The sequence below is a fragment of the Arvicola amphibius genome, chromosome 2 (assembly GCF_903992535.2).
Source record: "Arvicola amphibius chromosome 2, mArvAmp1.2, whole genome shotgun sequence".
Taxonomy (NCBI): domain Eukaryota; kingdom Metazoa; phylum Chordata; class Mammalia; order Rodentia; family Cricetidae; genus Arvicola; species Arvicola amphibius.
The window spans coordinates 19,198,125-19,218,592 of NC_052048.2; the positions used below are offsets into that span (position 1 = coordinate 19,198,125).

The 20,468-nt window shown below is 36.7% G+C and overlaps 1 protein-coding gene across 6 annotated transcripts; it reads left to right on the forward strand.

The window, feature by feature from the left end:
* Positions 1-646: 646 nt before the first annotated feature.
* On the forward strand, positions 647-13,547 carry Klrk1 (killer cell lectin like receptor K1). Of its 6 annotated transcripts, none has more exons than XM_038320676.2 (10): positions 668-739; positions 931-988; positions 1,876-1,960; positions 3,539-3,646; positions 6,095-6,133; positions 6,771-6,863; positions 7,293-7,328; positions 8,057-8,208; positions 9,807-9,910; positions 12,627-13,547. In XM_038320676.2, the coding sequence occupies exons 3-10, from the start codon at positions 1,900-1,902 to the stop codon at positions 12,742-12,744; spliced, it is 711 nt and encodes a 236-aa protein (XP_038176604.1). In that variant the 5' UTR covers positions 668-739; positions 931-988; positions 1,876-1,899; the 3' UTR covers positions 12,745-13,547. The 6 variants fall into 6 exon arrangements, with proteins under 6 accessions (XP_038176602.1, XP_038176605.1, XP_038176604.1 ...); XM_038320678.2 differs by having other exon boundaries at positions 679-739; positions 1,897-1,960; XM_038320674.2 differs by having other exon boundaries at positions 647-988.
* The last annotated feature ends 6,921 nt before the right edge of the window (positions 13,548-20,468 follow it).

Genomic DNA, 20,468 nt, shown 5'->3' on the forward strand with positions numbered 1-20,468 from the left:
CTTTTTGCAGCATGGCACACTCATCTCCTGCTTCTAATGCATCTGCTGGCAACTCCTCATGACTCATCCCAACTTCTTCATGCTCTCCTTTGTCCACAAGTCCTGCCTAACTTGACCTGCCTAGCTATCAACCATTTAGTTCCTTATTAAGCCAAAGAGAACAACACATACTCACAGTGTATAAAAAAGTTGTTCCACAGCATTCATATAACATATGTGTGTGTATGTTTCTGTGCATGATCAGTAAATTAGGTCCCATAATTCCAACTTACACAATGCAACAGACTTGTTTCCAAAAAAATGAGCCAAAGCTTGTGCACAGGGCGAGTAAAGCATTTAAAACATTTTCCCTGTTTAATTTGAAACAGAGATTGAAAACCATGTTTTCTATTATTTTTACTTTTCATTCCCATCTTATATAACTCCACGCTACTTCTTGCTATTGAAATCATCCTTTTCAAGTCCTAAAATGGTCTTTGGGCCTGACATTTATCTGAAAACTATGATCAAACCTCATTTACCAAATAAGTCAAATTATGTGTGTACAAGAATTATGTGTGGCTGTGTGGTGTTCTTCACAGGAAGAAGAGGCTCACCTCTACATTGTCAGTCTCAGAGACAGAAATTACCCAGATATCTCTACTTTCAGTTTCAAACCATTGCCAGGGACAAGACCACCTTTTCTAGTTGGGTAGAAGGCTTTGATTCACAAGACACAGGACCTCCCTTCTCTGCCCAGGTCTGTGAGTGTGCATGCTTATGCATGTGTTTCTAACAACTGTTTTCCAGGAAATGGGAATTTTGTGTCAAATTAGGGAAGTTCTATAACTATTTACACTGTAAGGTAATTCTAGCCAAGTGTTCAAGTAGAATTGCTGAAAGAAAAGAGTAATTATCTTGTCTGAGGTGTTAATATTTTCTTTAACATAGTATCAAGTGTCTATTATCAGGGCACGTGGACTGAAGAGTAAGAAGTTGTGGTGTTGAGGTAAGAAGCCGTACCTCTTAAGTAAAATCTCTTTTGGGGATTAGAAGGATAACATTTGAATGAGAATTCACATATCTTATGGAAGGTGCTTTTGCTTCTGAGATAACACAACTTCATAGTCAAGAAGAAGCAACTTGTATCCATTTTATCCAATAATCATAATCAAATATGAATAATATCAATTTTTAAAATCCAAGCACTATTTATTAAATATCTACTCTCTGGGAACACTGACAAATAATATAAAATGTTACAATAAAAACATATATAATTGTTGATGAAAATGATAACTTTTATTGATGGTGATAAATGGAATATTACTAAAAGATAACAAAAAAGTATCACAAAAATTCATGTATCTGACATGAATTTATCTTACAAAAACTGTTCATCACCAAATAAAAATTATAAACAGAAAATTGTATGTGTTAATGTTCTGCATCAGGAAATCAAATATTTTTATTAAATATTTCAATGTAAGTAAATTAAAAATATTTATTACATTTTTGTGGTATTTAGAGCAATGAGTCTTTATTTTACAATAAAAATGTTAGTTAATTTCTCCTAGTCTTTCATTATTTCATATTTAAGGGAATTTTTTCTGTAGTTTATTTATCCAATATTTTATCTCAGTACAAAGATAGTAGAACAAATTCTGTATAATCTACCTTATTTGTTCAATAATCCTTTGGGCATTACAGAAATTAGAGCAGATCCAGGAGTGGTGCCACATGTCTTTAATTCCAGCACTCATGAGGCCAATACAGGGTAAATCTGGAAAATCTGAAGCCAATCTGGTCTATATTATGAGTTCTAAGATAACCAGGGCTGCACAGAGACACACAGTCTCAAAGCAAATAGTTAATTAGTTATATAACAAACACCAGAATCTGAATCTGTTCCTGAAGTAAATGTGTCAAACTCATCACACGATGACATCGACTCGTGACCGAACATCTCAGCACAGTTCAGGTATGTAGTATGATTGTGAATGTAAAAGTCTACTGCTTTGTAATGCTAACATACCCAGCATCTATACAAAACAATGTAAAGCCTGAGAAGCCACTTACTGCATTCCTCACTGTGTTCATTTCATATTATGTTTATATTATATTTAACACGATTTTTTGTGAATGTGAAAGGAATTTTCCCTTTACTTCACCGTCCATCTACTATGAAGTCATTTATGGCAGGACAGCTAGAGATCGTGAAAGGGCATGTGACTTGAAGTCAAAAGAGCTAATGGCATGAAAACTTGAAGTCAGTCAAGCTAGGTTTTAATCAGATTTTCCCAGCTTTCCATGTTTAGATTGGAGCAGTCCATGGTCTCTGTGGATTCTCATTTCCTTTTTTGCCAATAGAAAAGCAAAGACTGCTGGATTAGCTTCTTGGAATCCTAGACAATGCAATGCAATGCATGGACTATAAATTTTAAAAGTGCTTCTTATTCTAAAAACATTATGAATCATTTATAATTGCTAACATCATGTTAAATGAACAATATCAAGCTGAATATCTCTGATATTCATATTTTTCACCCAACATAATAATAAGCAGTACTATTTTTGTCAGGTTAATAATGGAATTATGTGCAAGCAATCTTTAGGGCTAATATTTAAGCCTAAAAGAAAATGGATAATGTCTTTTCTTTTTTTTTTTCTTTTGCTTTGCTTTTTATTTTTTTCTTTTTTTGGTTTATTTTTTTATATTTAAAAAATTTCCATCTCCTCCCCTCTTCCTCCCCCTTCCCTTCCCTCCCCTTCCCTCATACACCCCCTCTCTCCCTTTTCAGGCCAAGGAGCCATCGGGGTTCCCTATTCTATGTTAAGATCAAGGTCCTCCCAACTCCCCCCAGGTCCAGGAAGGTGATCAACCAAGCTGAGAAGGCTCCCACAGAGCCTGTCTTTTCTTTTATAAAATGATTCAATCAATGATGGAAATGTCAAGAAAACAGTTAAATGGCTTTGCTTAACTTGCTTTCTTCAAAAGCAAGACTGTCATATTTATTCTGGGACACTGGAGCCTACTATTCAGGTCTTTGGGTGTTCCTGACTCTCAAGAAATTTGACACTTTAGATTTACTGTTTGTATGTGGTTAGCATTATTGATATCAAGTTCATCACATTTCATTTAATTGTTATAATGTCCCTAGAGTATGTGTTGATACTTTTTTGCAATGTAGGAAGTGAGATTTTAAATTACTTCTGCTTATCATTGTTACATCTGTAGGTATGGTGTAATTATAAGTCTATCTTCCTCTTTTATTTTCTTCCTTTATATAAAGCATGTTTTGATGTTAGATTTAATTTTACATAGTGAATTAGTCTATTTCAAAAGCACATACTGTTTTGTTAACACAGATTTTCCAAGCAATGAACATTATATCTGTTTGAAGTATAAACATCTTAATAATGAGATAACAAAAAACAAAAAGACACTCATGCTGATTCTTAAAAGAATGCTTATGGGATGTATGTTGAAAGGTAGAAACTTATTCTTCAAATGGCAGAAAGGCCATGGATTTGTGTCAGCTTGAATTGTTTTCTACAGAGATGAACAAATACCATAATTATAAACCCAGGCCAACAAACAGGGATGCTTCTCCTGGGCAGCAGAAACAAAGATCGGCACTACTTACCAGTCAACCCAGAGAAAATGGTAAGTTTCAGGCTCCATTTGTCTCCTCCTGATGTGAATGTAGAAACCATGCTATTGTCAGCAACTATGCTTGTTCTTACCTTATCAGGGGAGTAGGGTGTATTTGCTCTAAAATATTAGGAAGTAAAGTCAAGTTACAGGTTATGAGATAACTTATCATAAGAACAAATGAAACAAGAATTTTGGGGGTAGTCTACCTTTAAGGAAGAATATCTATAAATAGACCATAGAAAAGAAAATTTTAAAACCATCCAGCTATCTTCTTAAACATTATAGGAGCAATAAATTGTAGCACTTTCAAAGACCTTTCTGGATGTAGTGGAGACAGTCTCTACTCAAACTGTTTTCAAGTCAGAGTTTTACTGATATTAGAGTTTGTGGTGTTCTATGCAAAGCCTGGTATGGTCACACATGCCTATTAGCCCAGGATTTGGTAAGTAAAGGGAAGAGAATTGGGAGGTCAAGATTATCTTTAGCAGTAAAGAATTCAAGGTCAACTTGGTTAAATGAGACACTGTCTCAAGAAATAAGATAGAATAAGTTATTTAAAAAGAAATATTAAAAACTAAACAATATGTTATTAACAAAAATTATTTTAAAGAGGTCATTTTAGGAATTCAATCATGTGATATGTAATAAACAAAGGTGTAGGCTTACGTAATTGTGTACATGATGTTGAAAAGGCATTGAATAAAATTCAGTACAAATTCTCATTTTGAGACATTGATCTTCAAATTTCTATAAACATAAATGATTTTAATATATGTATGAATGTATAAACACATAGAATATATACAAAATCCCTTATTATACTATTAAGTATTAGGAGTATTTTTCAATGTAATTATTAAAATGCAAAAATAATGTTACCAACATTGTTGAACATTATTTTGATGCTGCCAAATATTCAAGAAAAATTAAAAATATGATATTGATCACATCAGATTTTAAAAACAAAACTAACATATTTGTAAAAGTTATAAATCAAGATATTTGAAAACTTGCAAATAGATACACCCTAAATATTAAAATTAGCGGCAATAGAATTTGAATGTAGACATGACTGAAAATTAAGAGACAAATTGAAATCAATTACTTTTCAAATAAAATATAAACAAATTGTAATGGAAGAAAATTTTCTAGACAAAGATTTTTTAAAATGTAAAAATAAACTTTTATATTAAAAGTAATTTAGAAATGACTTTGTTACTTACTTCAAGTTGCTAATGAACAAAGAATAAAACACACAGAATGGAAATAGAAAGTATTCAAAGATAAAGACAACACCTTATAAATAAAATCTTTGTGTGTGTACACAGTTAGTGTGATTCTATTGGGATGTCAATAGACCATAGTTCAATAGTTTCACATTATTGAAAAGCTCATTTTAAAGTTATTGTTAAAAAATAGCTGTTATTATTTTTATTTCGGTGTGTGTGTGTGTGTGTGTGTGTGTGTGTGTGTGTATGTGTACACATGTGAGTGCAGGTGCTCATGGAAGCCAGAAGAGGTGTCAAATCTCCAGGTGGTGCAAGCACAGGTTGTTGTGAGCTGGGAACAGAAATCTGGAAGAGTAGTGAGCACTCTTAACTGATGAGACAACTTTTAGTCCTTCATTTAAAGTCTTAAGGCACAAATGAAGTGCATCATACCTATACTTCTCTGGAAAGGAAATGTACTGTAAAGGATTGGCATTAAGAACTGTTCAAGCATTTCATGAAAGTGTAAAAGTTGCATATATATGCAATGGGCAGGATGATTGGCAGATGTGTGAATAATGAAAACAGAGTAGAGCCATAATATGCTAATGAACGTACTTTATATAAGTGACAGGACACAGATTTATTCTATAAAGTGCAGAAAAATTCAGTGTGCATTCTACAATGACTATCTCCTGTAAATCTCATTTTCAACAAATACCATATACACAAAAATTAAATGAATCAAATAACAGAAAGTAAATGACATTATTATAAGTGGATTTTATTCATATCTTAAAAATGTGACTCATAAAGGAAAGTTTGAACAAATTAACCTGGAAAAATTAAGCCATTTCCTCTCTATGAAGACATCATAAATATAAATAGTATCTGAAACATAAGCACACAAAATATCTGACAAGGTATGGTTTCATATTTGCCAACTGAGAAGTATGTCAGTACTTTAAGTAACCTGATTTTTTAAAAAAAAGAAAAGCACCAAAGAAGTAAAAAATATTTAAATATAAGTAAAAATTACTTAACTTATTCATAAAAGGAAATAAAAACAAAAAATATTGCATACTACAGTTATACAGTAAAACACATAAATAATCTTAACTACCAAGGAAGATGCAACTGAGCAGAGAATTTAATTTATTTGTGCTACTGTTAAATTGGTGCAAACTTTGTGTACTGAAATTTTCAATCTTTAGAAAATGTACCATGGATGTACCCTTTTATACACTAGGTATCATAAGAAGAAACTTCCCTATAGGAGAACTCAAAAGTGAGTATGAAACATATTACCATTTCTAACACTAAAACTTAACATACAATTGAAATATCCACTGAGAAAATTAAGTATATTAATAAACTTTGTGCAAATATCAATGAAAGTGAATACAAGTATTTATGCAATTTGACCTCTTTATATGTCAAACTATAACACAATGCTAGAATATTGTCCTAACAAAAACAGGCAAAATATTTTACTAATACCTGAAATGCAATAAGAGTATTCTCTTATAATGATTATAAGAGTATTCGTGTTTAATAATTCTTGTATCTACATAGAAAATGAAATTGAGAAATGTGATTTATTCTCAGAGCAGAAAATAGTGTCATAATCTGTAATTCCACCACTCAGGATCTGAGGATTGAGAACTGCAAATTTGTCTACAGTGGGGGCTACATGGATAGACTTTGTCAAAAAAAAGTTTAGAAAACTTGCAAAGAAGCATGTGCGTTGATACCACATTTTGTACTCTCATATTTAAGTTATTTGTAGAGTATTTAGGCTGTTTAAGGAAAAGCACTTCCTTTACCTTTTCATAAAGATGCATATGAGCATTTATACTAAACAGAAAACCACCAGGGTCCTTAGACTTCCTTTTGTTCTGACTTTTCCTGTTTTTCTTTGACAGTATCTCCATTGTTCGTTAGCCGAATCATTGCTGCAGCTATGGCAATACGCTTCCTCATTATCACACTGATATGGTTTGCCATTTTCATAACTTGTAAGTTAATCAATGGGGTGAAATATGTTACCTTGATTAGACTTGAGAAACACTCTGGGAACCATAGAGATGGCTCAGCCAGATAAAGGTATTTGCTACATAAGAGTAACAACCTGAGTTCGATCCCCAGAAACCTCAGAAAGGAGGAAGAACTGATCCCACAAAGTTGTTCTTTGACCTTGATACTTATTCCATGGCACATAGGTGCCCTCACACGCATGCCTGCATGCACACACAGGGTGCACATACACACACACAGACACACACACACACTTTAAGAAGTAAAAGATAAAACAAGCACAGAAACACACACAGCAGCAGCAATAGTGAAAGCATTTTTATCGTAGTGTTGCTGTTCTAAAAACATAAAAGTCACTTTCGTTTGCAGTAGAAGTTACTAACTTTTAAAATTTATAATTATTTTGATAGTGTTATGCAACAAAGAGGTTCCAATTCCTTCAAGAGGTGAGTGAATCTTTTTAATATTAAACACAAATGGGAGGCACCTATGTATATCAGGATTTAACACATATTCAAAGGCAATCAAGAGAGAAAAATTAAATTTGGGGGTTTTGTCTATAGTTCACACTGAACTTTATTGTTTTTAACTGTGGGGGCCATGTAATGGGCAGAAGAGATAATCATGGTTCTACAGTCCTTTAATTCTAGCATTTCGCAGGTTAAGGCCAGAGGGTCAGGAGTTAACAGCCAACCTTGGCTGTGCAGAGATTTCAAAGCCAGAATAGGTTCCATGAGGCCCTATCTGAAAACATTAATGAATCAATGATAGTTTTTACTGTATCTTATTACATTTTACTTCGACATGTTTGGTGTTATCTCTTATAAGCCTGTTCTTTTCTAATGAGAGACAGAAAGAGAGTGGATTGGAGGAAAGGAGAAGTGGAGGAAGCAGAAGGAGTGGGGGAGTGGAAACTGTAATCATGATATATTGTATGTGAAAAAATTAATTTTCAGTGTACTAAAAACATAATAAATAAAAATAACCTATTTTCAATAAAGGAACAAATAATAAATAGTAGAAAATTCTTCATATGGGGTCCCTCCTCCCTTTATATTATAATGGTGCAATTATCTAGAATTTTCAGAGTTGTAACAGGAAGTGTGTTTAACTTGCCTTGTAAAATCTGCTTCAATAGTCAGGTGTGCATACACCTCATCTGTTCTCTTTCTAGATGGTTACTGTACCCAATGCCCTGGCGACTGGATATGTTATAGAAACAACTGCTACCAGTTTTTTAATGAGAGCAAAAGCTGGAACCAGAGCCAAGCTTCGTGTTTGTCTCTAAATTCTACCCTTTTGAAGATATACAGTAAAGAGGACCAGGTTGCATATTTAATGCCTTTTAATTCTTTTCTTATTATTTAAAACAATTTTAAAGTTTGAATATATTTTGGTCATATTCTTTCCCTCCCCTAAGTCTTTCCATATTGGAGAGAAAAATTTTTAAATGGCAAATCTTTATTGAAAATCAAAGTCTTGTCTGCCAGCATCCACACTGATCAACCACCAGCATCCACATTGATAAAACCAATATACATAATACTATGGAAGTTTAACTGTAACATGATAAACAAAACTTTCCTGGCTGTGCTGAGCACACATTTGCTGCCTTTTACATAGTAGCTGTTTAAATTCTCAGAGTCACATTTCTAAGCAGATGAGAACTCAAGAAATTTTGATCAGGATCAGTATAGTAAATGTCCAATCTTATGTGCACCTTTTCCAGAAACATGAACTCTGTATCCATATCTGATGACAGATCTTCAGTAAGAATCTCTCTGAGGTTGAACATTTCCATCTTGTCAGTTATCCCACCATATACACTATGCATAAAGTTGGATGAGGATAATTTCAGAGTTCACCTTGTATTATCTTCAACCTAGTCAAACGTTTATGCTTTAAACCACAACACTACCAATGTGTCCTAACTGTAAGATGCATAAAATGAGTGTGTATTGGGAAAATAAAGTGCAATTCTGGACTTATTAATTTATTAATGGCACTTTTGTAGTTTCATTTCTGGGTTTGTTTCTTGTTCCACTGATGAAATGCAATTACTTAGTGGACAAGATAGAATTGCTACCTGGGCAATCGCTCAGTTCATGATGAAACTCAAAACACAGACTGAACCAAAGTGGAAATTGTACATTGGCATAAATTCAGTTAAATATGTTAGACTATTAGAATTAGAAGTGAATCAGAATAGCTTGAAGAATGACTTGACTTCAGAGCAGAATTCACAAAATTAGGCTTGTGTAAATATAAATAAATGACTCAACCTTTTGTGCCTCATAATTTATAAGATTAGAAAAGGCAAACACAGATGAGGTAGGTAACTCACTCAAGCATGAACCTGGAACGTACAAGAAGCATGAAGATGTTCTAATACCCACTCCAGACAATATTGAAAAAAATGAGAAAGTAGGATCTAGAGAGGGGGCTCTTTGAGCTAAAATATTTCTTTTGAAAGCTTGAAAACAAAATATGAACCTCACAGCACCCATTAGGCATTGCTGCACATGTCTGTAACCCCAGAACTGGGGTTAGAGACAGGTAGATCCCCCAAGCTCCTGTCCAGATAGCATATCAAAAAGGTGAATTTTTGCTTCAGTGAGGGATCATGATTCAAGGCAATAAGGCAGGGAGCAAAGAAGGAAGATTCTGGGTGTCTTGTCCTACCTTCTGTGTGAAGAATGAGCTGTGACACACTCATATGCATACACAACACACAACTCGACCACTTCCAAACACAGAAAAATTAAGAGAGTCAAGATACCTTGCCAGCACCTGTGGCTAAATGAGAATTAGGCTGGCCACTGAACAATGCATCCTTCCCCAAGTGGGAAGTGAGTTATGTGGCTTTGTGTTTCTATTGTTCTGAGCACGGGTTTCATCTGTACTTTTCCTGTGGTTTCTAATAGGATTTCTTTAAGCTGGTGAAGTCATACCACTGGATGGGACTATTCCAAACACAAGCAAATGACTCCTGGCAGTGGGAAGATGGATCCACTCTCTCACCCAACGAGTGAGTCTCAAACCAGCAGGGTTTGAGCTGGATATTTGTTCAGTTGTCCCTATAAGAACTCATTTTTCAGTTTCATTTTCACAATCTGATGCATTATCATAGTCTAATAGATTTAGAAAAAAATATTTAGAGCCTAAATTTAAAGCACAGGGAGCATGGCAGAGTAGCATAAATTGATGACTCTGGGCCAAGTACTGAGAAAGACAGAGATCATATTATGTTCATTTTATAGATACAAGGCTGAAGCCTTTATTTGTGAATAGGATTATGCAGATAAAACTGACATACAATAAACTGTACTCTTCCATCCCAAGAGGCCTCCTTTCTGTTTTTATGCTTACAGGTATTTATGAAGTAACTATTGCTAGATGTAGTCACTCTATTGTAGAATGGCACAAAAGAAGTAACAAATGCATGAGGCCCAGATTTGCTAAATACCTTTATATGATCAATATGTGACATTTACATGTATCACATTATGAGGTTATACCTCACAAATACAAACAATTATAATGACGATTAAAAAAATTAATAATAATAGATGTTTTAATGTGCTTGGGTTGAAACCCACAGAGAAATTTTCTAATAGAAATGTCCCTGCAGGTACCAACTGTTTGTGTGTATACCAATCATATTTCGTATCTCTTCCTGTTAAATGAGGATAACATCAAATCATTGTCTTTTTAATTTTCAATTTCACACTGAAGTGACATTTTCTTGGGTCTTCTATTTCTAACTTTTTCTTAGAAGAAGAAAAAGTTCATTTATTGTATTAAACTGTAGAATTTTCAATGTCAAGAGAAAAGTAAAACACACATATTTGCATGTATAAACGTGTGAGCACACATATACCACGCTACATCACCACATACAACACACATGCATGTGCACACACGCATACATACACAACAAACATGCATGTATGTATACGCATGTACATTTATGTCCATACATGTGGGTGAATGTTGAGGATATTACAAATACTTTTGATTTTTTAACAAATAATATTGTTTATGCAGTTACACTTTGCTAGCCATGGGTGACTGATTCCAAAGTCTCACTTTCTCCACAGATACTGAATTCCATGAATGATCATCATCTTTATTTAGAATGGCACAGGATCTATTTGTAGACTATGGACAATTCTGTGCAATTTAATCATTATGATATTTATATTATATATTTTATATATTATATAATTATGTATTTATAATGTATAATTGCATATATCATATATTGTACATATTATATATTACCAAGTGGAATGTAAGTGTTATATAAACAATTCTCACACTAATTATTTAGGAAATCAGGACAAGATACAAGTACGTGTTCAGTACAGATGTGGGCTTTGTTTAGAGTACTTATTATCTGTAGTCCATTTTATCTGACAATGGTAATCTGCTTACTTGTAGAAAATTGCTTATTTCTACAAAAAACACTACAACAATTGAATTCTAAGTTTAGTTCTAATAAAAAAATATCTATTATCAAATAAGTATTTTGAAGCTTTTTTACTCAGGTATAAAGAAAGAGAATTTATAATTCTGAAGTGATTAATTTCTGATATGAATACAAGAGTTGGGTAGAAGTGGTACATGCCCTTGATCCCAGAACTCTGGAGGCAGAGGCAAGTAGATTGCTGAGCTCAAGGCCATCCTGGCCTATTTAGAGAATTCCAGTACAGCCAGGGCTAAGCAGAGAAACACTCTCTCAAAAAACAAAAACAAAACAATAACAGGAACAAAAATTTAAAATATATATGTATATATATATTATTTTTACTATCTGAATTGGCTCTATTTTGTATGTGTGTAAGTTAAGAAGGCTAGATGCCAGTTCAAGCACTAGGGATAAATCCTGGTCCCACTGCCAGTGGCCCTACAGACTGTCCAAGCCTCACAACTGTCTCCCACATTCATTTGGCTTAATTTGGTCTTATTCAGGTTCACCTGCTATCAGTCCAGAGTCAATCAGCTCTCATGAGCACAGGTCAGCTGTTTCTGTGGGTATCACCATCATGGTCTTGACCCCTTTGCTCATATTATTGCTCCTTCCTCTCTTGGGCTGACCTCAGGTAGCTTGGCCAAGTGCTTCACTGTAGATCTCAGTGTCTGCTTCCATCAGTTGTTGATTGAAGGTTCTATGATGGCAATTAAGGTGGTCATCAGTCTGATTACAGAGGAAGGCCAATTTAGGCATCCTCTTCACTGTTGCTTAGAGTCTTAGCTGGGGTCATCCTTGAGGATTCTTAGGAATTTCCCTAGTACTGTACTTCTTATAGCCCTTTAATGGCTCCCTTAATCAAGATATCTCTTTCCTTTCTGTCCACATTCTTTTTGGTGGGATACCTTGCTCAGCCTGGATACGGGGACAGGACCTTCATCTTGCCTCGAAGTGAAATATCAGATTTTGTTGATTCCCCACCGGAAATCTTACCATCTCTGAGGAATGAATTGGGAGGTGGGGTTGAAGGAATGTGGAGGAATCAGAAGGGGAGGGAGTGGAAACAAGGATAGCTATGCAAAATGAGAAAAGATTGTATTAAAAAAATTCTTAATAAAAAGTGAAAAAATAATTAAGAGGCCTAAACATGGTACTAAATGATGTGAAATGTATTTGAAATTCTCATATTCAAATTCTATAAATAAGAGTCCATGTTTATATCCTTCATCAAGCCAAGTCTGCTTGTCACATGATGTTCTCTCTTTCCTAGGTTAACATTGGTAGAAATGCAGAGAGGATCCTGTGCTGTCTATGGGTCCAGCTTTAAGGCCTACACAGAAGATTGCTCAACTCTAAACACATACATCTGCATGAAGAAGGCAGTGTAAGGACTTCATTAACTATCTTGGCAACAGCCTGGACAAGAGAAGGGATTATACCAGAAGAAACTGGGACCAAAAGAAAAAGAGACCGAACATACATGCAAGATAAAACAGCAGGCCTTTTCCTTCCAGAAACAAGCCACAGAACAATTAGATGAACATTCTGTTTCCCATAAAATAAAAGACACTAACTCAAAGATCATCAACGCGGCCATTCACACCATTCTCCAATCTGCATAGGATGTGGAGAAGAAGGCAAGGAGGAGCCTCGATTTCAAAATGGGACGAACACATGGGAGAGCTGAGAAAGTAGGAGAGGGCAGCTCCGTAGCACTCTGGCAGTTTAAACTCCAGCACTGTAGAAAACAGCACACTGAGTCGGGCTGCAGCAGTACCACAGGATAGTCGGCACTGTTGCCAGCAATGTTGCTATCCCAGTGGTTCAAGAAAGTAGGCTTCTGTCTGGGAGGCGCAGTTTGAGTAAGGGCAAGAAGGACTGCTTTTGGATCTTGAAGATTGCATGGAGCTCATCTTGCTGATTTTTTGCGTTTTCTTGGGACTCCCCTACCCCTTTTTTCTTGTGTTTCCTGTTGAAATGATAATGTCTATTGAAGACCAGCCTCACCATTGTATTTTGAAAATACATGGCTTGTTTCACTTTACAAGTGACAACTAGAAAAGAAGGTTGACAGTCTGATTTGTGTCTGACTTGGGTCAAATTTAGATGAGTCCTTGGATCTGAAGTTTGAAAGGTGATGCGGGAGGGAGTTAAGGTGGAATGAGTGAGGAAATAAACTTCTGGGCCATGAGTATAATGTTATACAATGAATGTTCATGCACTCTAAACTTCATATTTGAAATTGGTATTATTTCAATACTGGGAGACAAGCATTGTAACATAATGTTTTAAATTACAAGAGTGAAGCTTTGTGTGAAAACACCCACAAAGTCTTCTCTCTCTTCTTTTGGCCACAAGAGAACACAGGAAACTTCTGATATATGTCCTATAAGGTACCCCTCACCAAACCCAACAGATGCCATTACCCTGGTCTTAGATTTCCAGGCCTCATAATTGTGAGAAATGGATTTCTGTTGTTCACAACTTGTCTGGTAGTTTATAATAGTACCCCCAAAAAAGCTGAAACCAGAGAAGAAGACAGCCAGATATTAGGTCTTATTGTCATTTGAAAAGGAGTGCTGGGAACGTGAGCTCAGAGGTGAGGAGCACTGGGTGCCATTCTCAGCACCTACATGAGATCTCACACCATCTGTGACTCCAGTTCCAAAGGATCCAACACTCTCTTCTGACTGCTGCAGGCACCTGCACACACATGGTGTACATACAAGCATGAAGAGGAGCACTCGCAGAGAAAATAAGAATAAATCTAAAAGTAGAAAGTTTTATGATATTGTTGTTTAATATTTTGCAGCATAGAAAACATTCTAAATCAATAGGCAGGTAAAAATAATTCTATAGAATGTCATAAATAAGTAAAATGGGAAATAGCAACAGAAAAGCAACCGTAGGACCTGGCTTTCTAAGAGGTTATAGCAAATGTGAGGAGCCTTAGATGTCTGTTTTAAAATTTTTTCGTGACTCATTAGAAACATGAGATTTAGCTTAGATGTCACCTGAATGAGGAATATTCCCAAAGGCCACAAGTTTATGTAAGGAATAACAAATAAGACCCATATTTTAGAGAGTAGCAGCAAGGATCCTTGCTATCTTTACCTCTAAGGAGACGGTGGATACAATCCTCCACGAAGCATCTGCAGCCACCCAAGAGCCTTCATTTAAGCTTACAGCCCAATGTCTAGCTAACAATTTGTGCAGTCAAATGAGTCTGAAGATCAAGGTAAAGAAGGGTCTACCTGCAACACTTCATTTTACAAGTCTAGTGTGAGTCCATTGTGCAATAAAGCCACCCTGTTTTTTTTTTTTTAAGAAAATAATTTCAACTCGCCCCTTAAGAATTTTTCACACATAGCCTGAAAAGTAAAACAGGAATTACAAAATAAGGATACTAGAGACTAAGGGGAATTATTAGCTAGCAGCAGTATTTTAGGATCCAGGGAACCCAGGCAAGGAGTTGTATTCTGTTTCATTGAATAATTAGTGAAAGTCAGTCTTAAACTCACAAGAGAAAAAAAAAATAAGGTGTTCAAATGTTCCAGACACTGTATTCAATTTGAAGATCCAAAATGTGACCAATAAAATCCCCGTTACTTCCCAGTACTCAATTTAGGCAGTCATAAAACGTAAAAGCCAGACTAGTGTGCAAGGCAGGCTGATGCAATATGCTATAAAGGAGTGAAATTTTGTTCTGATAGCAGTTTCAGTAACTTTACCAGAACTAGGGGTTTTAAAAAGACATTTAAATGAAGAAAACAAGAGAAAACTGTATAAAGTATTTAGATATGTTTCATGATGGGCTTAGAAAATTACTTGATATTTCTGTAATAGTCACCTCCAGTTTTATGCAGAGAGTGTTATACTTGGTCAGGAAGTTGAGTTAATTTTGAAATGTAAACAGATTCCACTGTGGCTAGGGGAAAGCCAACTTAACACGCTGTGGTTATGTTTGAATAGATAAGCTCTCCAGACAAGTGAGTCACAGGCATGAAGGCAGTTGCCATGAGATGTAGTTGGTACTTTTCTACAGGATCATTGGCTCCCCAGTAATGACCTAGAGACATTATTAATTATGAAACCTTGGCCTTAACTTGTGCTTGTTCTTAACGTGTTCTTTTAACTTAAATTAACCCATGATTTCATTCTATGTTTTTTCTTTTTTTTTTTTTTTTTTTTTTTTTACTTCTTTTTGGTTTTTCGAGACAGGGTTTCTCTGCAGCTTTTTTTTAGAGCCTGTCCTGGAACTAGCTCTTGTAGACCAGGCTGGCCTCGAACTCACAGAGATCCGCCTGCCTCTGCCTCCCGAGTGCTGGGATTAAAGGCGTGCGCCACCACCGCCCGGCTCTCATTCTATGTTTTTTTAACATGGTTATCTTTACTCTGTATGCACCGTTCTGTGTCCTCTCTGTCTTGCTGGCGACTCCTCCTTTCTCTTTCCAGAGACCTTTCTGTCCCCAGTGGTCTTGCCTAGCCTCTTCCTGACTAGCTAATGGCTATTCAACTCTTTATTAAATGGTGACACATCTTCACACAGTGTAAAGGAATATTCCACAATAATTAAAGCAGTTTAAATCTTTACCCAATTTTCCAATACTATGTGAAGAAGCTGCCCTGAAATTTAGAACTTCTTGTAGCCCCAGATCAAGAGAGAAAACATTCACTTGACAATCAGTTTCTCTTGAGTTCCCACCGTTGTTATATGGGATGATTGGAATAGAATTAACCCTGATCATATATCTCCTCTGTCTATCACAGAGGTGCAGGGCCTGCTAAGGTCTGAGAATGCCAGAGAGCTCTAGAGAGGACCCTCTGATTCTAGAGTGAAAAAGACCTACTTCCAGGAGTACTGATAGACAGAACTCAGCTCTAGATTTAGGAAGTCACTATAGAACCTTCATCCAGCAACTGATGGAAACAGAGGCAGAAACCCACAGCAGAGCACTGGACTGAGTTCCCAAAGTCCAGTTGAAGAGTGGGAGGAGTGAGAAAATGAGCAAAGAGGTCAAGACCATGATGGGGACACCCAGTGAAACAGTTTACCTGAGCTAATAATGGAAGCTCACCAACTCCAGCTGGACAGTGCAGGTCCTAACTAGTACCTCTGAATGTGGGTGACAGTTCTATAGCTGGGGCAGACTGTGGACTCACTGGCGGTGGTGCCAGGATTTATCCCTACTGCTTCTACTGGCTTTTTTGGAACCTATTCTCTTTGTATGGATACATTGCTCAGCCGAGATATAGTAGGGAGGGCCTTGGACATTCCCCAAAGCATTGTGCCTTCCCTCTCTGAGGAGTGGATGTGGGGGGGTGGAGGGGTAGGTGGAGGAGGTGAAGGGAATGGGAGGAGTAGAAACTGGGATTGGTATGTAAAATGAAAAAAAAAGATAGTTTGTTTTCTTTTAAAAAATAATAATAAAATTTTTTAAAGTCTCTCAGAGACCAGTAATGGAAGGGGTTTTATTGAAGCATTAGCACACCCACAGGAACAGAAGTCTAATGAGTTAACATCTTTCTTCAATGTGCCTTATAACAGCAGGAAAGAGAAACAGAGAAAGGGTGGGTGGGATTCTGCAGTATCTATCCTGGTTGTCTTGATAATACTTTGGGCCTTTATCTCAGAATCCTCCACACAGTGCTATGGGAAGAACAATGATGTCTGTTACTTAGCTGCTGCTTCTTCTTCTTCTTCTCATCTTCCTCCTCCTCCTCTTCTGCCTCCTCCTCCTACTGCTTCTCCTTCTTTTTCTTAGAATGTTCACCAATCAAACCTGTTGTTCTTAACATACAAAGTAATTGTCAGAAATGAATATCCAGGAGATGGCAGGCATGGCAGCACATGCCTTTAATCCCAGCACTCATGAGACAGGAGCAAGTAGGTTTCTATAGTTTCGAGACCAGTCAGTTAATATAGTGAGTTTGAGACCAGTCAAGGATACATAGTGAGATGCTGTTTCATAAAAACAAGCAACAGCTCAGGAGAGATCAGAAACAATGAAGGGAAACAAGATGGCTTCAGAAAGAAAATATATTTAGCCAGTTAATACCTAAGAACTCCAATGTTTTCCTCCCCAGAATTTTTCCTGAGTAAAGAATGGTGATTTGGGGCTGGAGAGATGGCTCAGAGGTTAAGAGCACTGACTGTTCTTCCAGAGGTCCTGAGTTCAATTCCCAGCAGCCACATGGTGGCTCATAACCATCTGTAGAAATCTGGTACCCTCTTCTGGCCTGCAGGCATACATGCAGACAGAACACTGTATACAAAATAAATAAATAAATCTTTAAAAAAAGAATGGTGATTTGTTTCTCTTTGGGAACAGACACAAACCCGTGTAGTGTCCTGATTCTAGGACAAATGTAAAGACAAGCAGCCAGTATCAAAACGTCCAAACATCCTGACTGCTCTACACCACTTTGGGGCCTTATCACATTTGTTCTAGGCATGGGAAAAGGAGTTCAGCTCTCAGGGAAAAATAGAGTCCCAGGCTGTCCATACTCCCCTTTGGTAATAGTTAACAACATTAGTTTCTAGAAGTGAAGCAGGAAACCATCTTGTGGCCTGGATTCCACAGTGGTATAAAGTAGAAGACCTCAACTGGCAAACAGGAAATTGCTTCACATGTGAGATCTCACTGATACCAGGCAGAAGCCACAGAGATGGGGGCAGGGACTTCATCCAAGGAACAGGTTGCACCCACCAAGACAGATCCCCCCCAAAAAAAGCCTTGAAAATCAGATGGAGAGGAGCCAGAGACATTCTAGACAGGGAACAGAAAAAGAAGGATTAATGCTTTAAGGACTGAAGGAAAAAGAGTGGCAATCACTATGACCATAGGAGAAAATTCAATAGATATGTGAAGTGTATAAAAAGCATAAAACAGATATGTACTCACAAAAGGCAAGTTATTGGATAAATGACTTGCTTCATGAACTCTCTCCTAAAATTCAATACTGCAAACTAAAGATTAGCATTAGCAATACCAGCAATTTATTATTAGACCATGCAAGAATTTGCTTCAAAACCCGACAGGACATAACCTCTCTGTTTGTAATGTCTTGTTCTTCCTCTTGTTCTTCTCCCTCCTCCTCCTCATCTCCTTCTTCTCTTTTACACTTTATATATTGTGTTGGCAGGGGCACACATACCACAGTCAGCATGGAGGTGCCGAGACAGATATAGAAGTCAGTTCTTTCATTCCAGCATGTGGGTTCCAGAGACTGGACTCGTGTTATCAGGTTTAGTAGCAAGAGTTTTTATGAACTGAGCCATCTTGATGGCTCCAAAACTTATATTCCTCAGATCTCTAATAACATGCCTACCTGCTTGTAAAAAGAACAGTGCCTGAACTCACCTTGTATTCCTTTCAATCATATCAATGTCTTTTATGCCAAGTCCTAGGTTTTTTTGAACCATTTATAAAATTATGATTGAAAACAGAGTTATAAATTTGGTTATTATTTCCCTTTGTTACACAATATAACCAAAATTTACATCATACATAGGACAGAGCTCTGTTTAACTGTGTGGACAGATGCAAAGACATGAGTGGTTCATGTGCTCAAGTTAGTGGCACAGGCTAAATAAGACATTGAAAAATACTTGTTCAGAGTTGGACATTGTAGCTTATGCCTGCAAAGCCAGCACTTCAGAAGAAGACTAAAGCTGGAGGATCTCCATAATTCTGAGTTTAGATGAGCACTATCCTAAGTTAGTGTGCATTATAAAGCATCATCAGACTTTTTCTGAAGAGTCTAAGAAAGAACAAAGTCAGTAAATAAGCATTTGCTATGAAACAGATAAGATTATATGACAGAACTAAGAAGATGAACTTTTTTTCAAGGTAGAGTGATTTGATGGTAAACTATTGTTTTTGCTAGGATATCTATTGCTGTGGAGAGAAACCATGAGCATGATTACCACTTATAAAGAAAAACATTTTATTAGGGTGGCTCACTTACAGTTTCTGAGGTTCAGTCCTTCATCATCATAACAGAGTGCAGGCAGACATGGTGCTGGCTACATCTTGATCAGAAGGCAACAGAAAGTGGGCTGTCTCACTGGACAAGGCTTGAGCCCATCTCCAAATTGACACACTTCCTCAAACAAGGTCATACCTACTCTAACAAAGCCTGGTGTGGGACAATGGAATATATTCTGTCAATTATATTTTAAATAAATGCTGATGGGCCAGTAGCCAGGCAAGAAGTACAGGCATGACAACCAGACAGGAAATAGAGGCAGGTCAACAAGAACAAGAGAATTTTTGGAAGAAGGAAGTTCCTTCTGCAGTCCATGTCCCAGCCACAGAAGAAGCAAGATGTGACTGCCTCGCTGAATAAGGAAGGTCCCAAGCCATGTGGCTAGCATAGACAAGAATAATGGGCTAATATAAATTATAAGAGTTAATTAGAAGCCTGAGCTAATGGGCCAATCAGTTTATAACTAATGTAGACTTCTCTGTGATTTCTTTGGGACTTAATGACTATGGGAACTGCGCAGGACAGAAAACCTCTGTCAACAAAAGCCATGCCTTTGAATAGTGACACTCCCTATGATCTTATTGGGGCTAATTACATTCAAACTACCACAACTATAATGTGGATAGTAATTTGTTAGAAATGATTATACCACACACACGTACACATACATATACACAAACACACACATACAAACATACAGTTGGTTTTATTCTATTTTAGGTTTATTTTTTTTAATTATTAACTTTTTTCCAGTTTATTTATTTTTTATTAAAAATTGCCATCTCCTCCCCTCCTCCTCCCCCTTCCCTCCCCTCCCCTCCACCCATACCCCCACTCCCTCCCTCTCCAGGCCAAAGAGCCATCAGGGTTCTCTACACTATGTTGAGTCCAAGGTCCTCCCAACTCCCTCCAGGTCCAGGAAGGTGAGCAACCAAACTGACAAGGCTCACACAGAGCCCATCCATGTCGTAGAGACCAAGCCCATCGCCATTGTCCTTGGCTTCTCAGTCAGCCTCCACCATTAGCCACTTTCAGAGAGTCCGATTTGGTCGCATGTTCCATCAGTCCCATTCCAAGTGGACTTGGTGGTCTCCCATTAGTTCTGTCCTGCCGTCTCAGT

Excerpts from the sequence above, each read along its gene's own strand:
- Klrk1 (XM_038320673.2), top strand. The coding sequence starts at position 2,947 with ATGGCTTTGCTTAACTTGCTTTCTTCAAAAGCAAGACTGTCATATTTA. Across the intron at positions 3,023-3,538 it reads CACTGGAGCCTACTATTCAG|AGATGAACAAATACCATAAT; the intron begins GTCTTTGGGTGT and ends TGTTTTCTACAG. Across the intron at positions 6,864-7,292 it reads GTTTGCCATTTTCATAACTT|TGTTATGCAACAAAGAGGTT; the intron begins GTAAGTTAATCA and ends TTATTTTGATAG.